At 45.5% G+C, this 2,500-nt stretch overlaps 1 protein-coding gene across 1 annotated transcript in view; it reads right to left on the reverse strand.

Moving 5' to 3' along the window:
• The window catches only part of grk3 (G protein-coupled receptor kinase 3), a gene marked incomplete at its 3' end in the record, with an annotated part of 72,329 nt that overhangs the window by 2,314 nt on the left and 67,515 nt on the right, over nucleotides 1–2,500 (reverse strand). Inside the window, 1 exon segment of the mRNA XM_034148958.1 lies at nucleotides 469–569. Within this exon segment, the coding sequence (XP_034004849.1) occupies nucleotides 469–569 (101 nt within the window).

Consider the following 2,500-nt stretch of genomic DNA (forward strand, 5'->3'; position numbering starts at 1 on the left):
GGGATCCTTCTGACTGATGCGTGCGATGTGTGTTGGTGTGTGTGTGTGAGTGGGTGTTAGTGTGTGTTGGTGTGTGTGTGAGTGGGTGTGTGTGTTAGTGTGAGTGTGTGAGTGGGTGTGTGTGTTAGTGTGAGTGTGTGTTAGTGTGAGTGTGTGTGAGTGTGTGTGTGAGTAGTGAGTGTGTGTGTGAGTAGTGAGTGTGTGTGTCTGTGGGTCTCAGTGTGTGTGTGTGTGTGTGTGTGTGTGTGTGTGTGTGTGTGTGTGTGTGTGTGTGTGTGAGAGTGCGAGTGTGAGCAGGGGTTAAGTTGGGATTTGATATGTGGGGGGCTCTGTGTGGAGGTGCGGGGGGCACCTTAAGGGCTATACTGTATGAGGCCCTAAAGCAACTGCACACTGTGTGTGTGTGTGTGTGTGTGTGTGTGTGTGTGTGTGTGTGTGTGTGTGTGTGTGTGTGTGTGTGTCTCTCACCCTCTCCCCTGGCAGCCCAGCCTCTTGGAGACGTCTCTCTGAAGGAGACCCTCCAACTGGTCCTTCAGCTCTGCAGTGAACGAGTCAGGAAGCTCCACATTCTGAGAGGAGACAAGGAGAGAGGAGACAAGGAGGAAGGAGACAAAGTGAGGATGAGGTGATTAGAGGAAGGGGCACCCTGTTCTCTCTAAACAGCCCGAAACTATCCACACCACATTTTTAATTGTTGACCTTTCTTCAACAAACTTCCTTTATCATAAGCATGTTAAATTTAACCTTTTATTTTGAGGAGGCAGGAGACAAGGAGGGAGGACACAAGGAGACAAAGTAAGGTGTTTGAAAATGTGCTCTCCAAATAGCCCCAAACTATCCACACCACATTTATCATAATTATGTTTATTTAACCTTTTATTTTTAAATGTGACTAAACATGTTTACTTAACCTTCTTGAGTTAATATAAACATACTTTTTTTTAACTTTCATTTCTCAAGTTTATTGAGAGAAGAAGATCAGAGGCACTTCATTGATCTCAAATTGGGAAATGTTTGCGTTGCAGCAGCAAACGAAACAAAACAAAGCATTGCACATAAGTAGAAATTTAAGAGTAGAAAATAAACAATTCCAGAATTTAAACATCTCAAAGTGGAATTAAAAAAGCATCATAGGGGTGGTGGTCTAATGGATAGTGAGGTGGGCTGGAGATTGGAAGGTCGTGAGTTCAAATCCCGCCAGGAGCACCACCACTAGTGTGCCCTTGAGTAAGGCACTTACGGAGCGTCCACACAGCAGCGTTAAAAAAATCTTGGAGGTGGGCGTATCTGAAGCTTGGGGATTTTTTTGCGACCAACAACCAATCACATGAATCTCCCGCCCCCGACATACGAAGCAAAAAAGCCCGAAGTAAACTGGATATAAACTCCCCAAAACAGGCGAAAACCTACCACTGTCTCTGCCACCTCCCTCCATGCCTGGCTCCTCCGGTTTGTATCCCGGTAGGTAAATAGGGTCTGGTCATAAAGCACCGGGTGATTCCCTACCGCTCATTTCTCCTCCATGTTTTGGAATATGAGGAAATGACCTGCGGTATGTCTCTCCCAGCATACACGGGATTTGATTGGCTGACGCTAGAACTGTCAGATTTGCGTACACGGGATTTGATTGGCTGACGCTTCCACCTCAGCTTCAAAAGTTGAACATTGCTCAACTTTGACGGCCCGTCCACACAGCAGCGTTAAAAAAAATCTTGGAACGCTTCTGCCCATTCACTTTGAATGGGGTGACGTCACTTTGCCTCACTTTTCGCCGAACTGCATTGTGGGAAGCAGAGCGGAGATTTTCAGGATTTTCAGGATTCAAAAGTTGAGCAATGTTCAACTTTTGAAGCTGAGGTGGAAGCGTCAGCCAATCAAATCCCGTGTATGCAAATCTGACAGTTCAAGCGCTAGCCAATCAAACCGCGTGTATGTTTGCTTCGTATGTCGCGGGCGGGAGATTCATGTGATTGGTTGTTGGTGCCTTGCTTGCAAAAAATCCCCAAGCTTCAGATACGCCCACCTCCAAGATTTTTTTAACGCTGCTGTGTGGACGGGCCGTTAGTCCTCAGTTACTCCAGGGAGAATGTCCCTGTAATCGGTCACTGTAAGTCGCTTTGGATAAAAGCGTCAGCTAAATGTAATGTAATCAAAAAGTAGAAAATATGCAGCAGGCTGTGAAGATATAAAACAAATCTATAAACTCTGACTTTTTTTAATGCCATTTGATTTCTTTTTGAGATGTTTACATTTTGGATTGTTTATTTTCCATTTCTAGTACAATGCCTTGTCTTTTTAAGTACCTCTCTCTCTCCTCTATGAGCTGACACACACACACACTGAGCTGCTCCACCTTGTTTTGGGACGATAGCTAACTTCCTGTTGTGTTTCAGACGCCTTCACCTCATCCTTCTTGCATCCCATAAACTCTCCTCTCAAACACCGTCAGCCTCCGCCCTGTCACATTATCTCTGATTGTTTCTACGCTCTGATCGCCGGA

The sequence above is a fragment of the Trematomus bernacchii genome, unplaced genomic scaffold (genome assembly GCF_902827165.1).
Source record: "Trematomus bernacchii unplaced genomic scaffold, fTreBer1.1, whole genome shotgun sequence".
In the NCBI taxonomy this organism is placed as follows: Eukaryota; Metazoa; Chordata; class Actinopteri; order Perciformes; family Nototheniidae; genus Trematomus; species Trematomus bernacchii.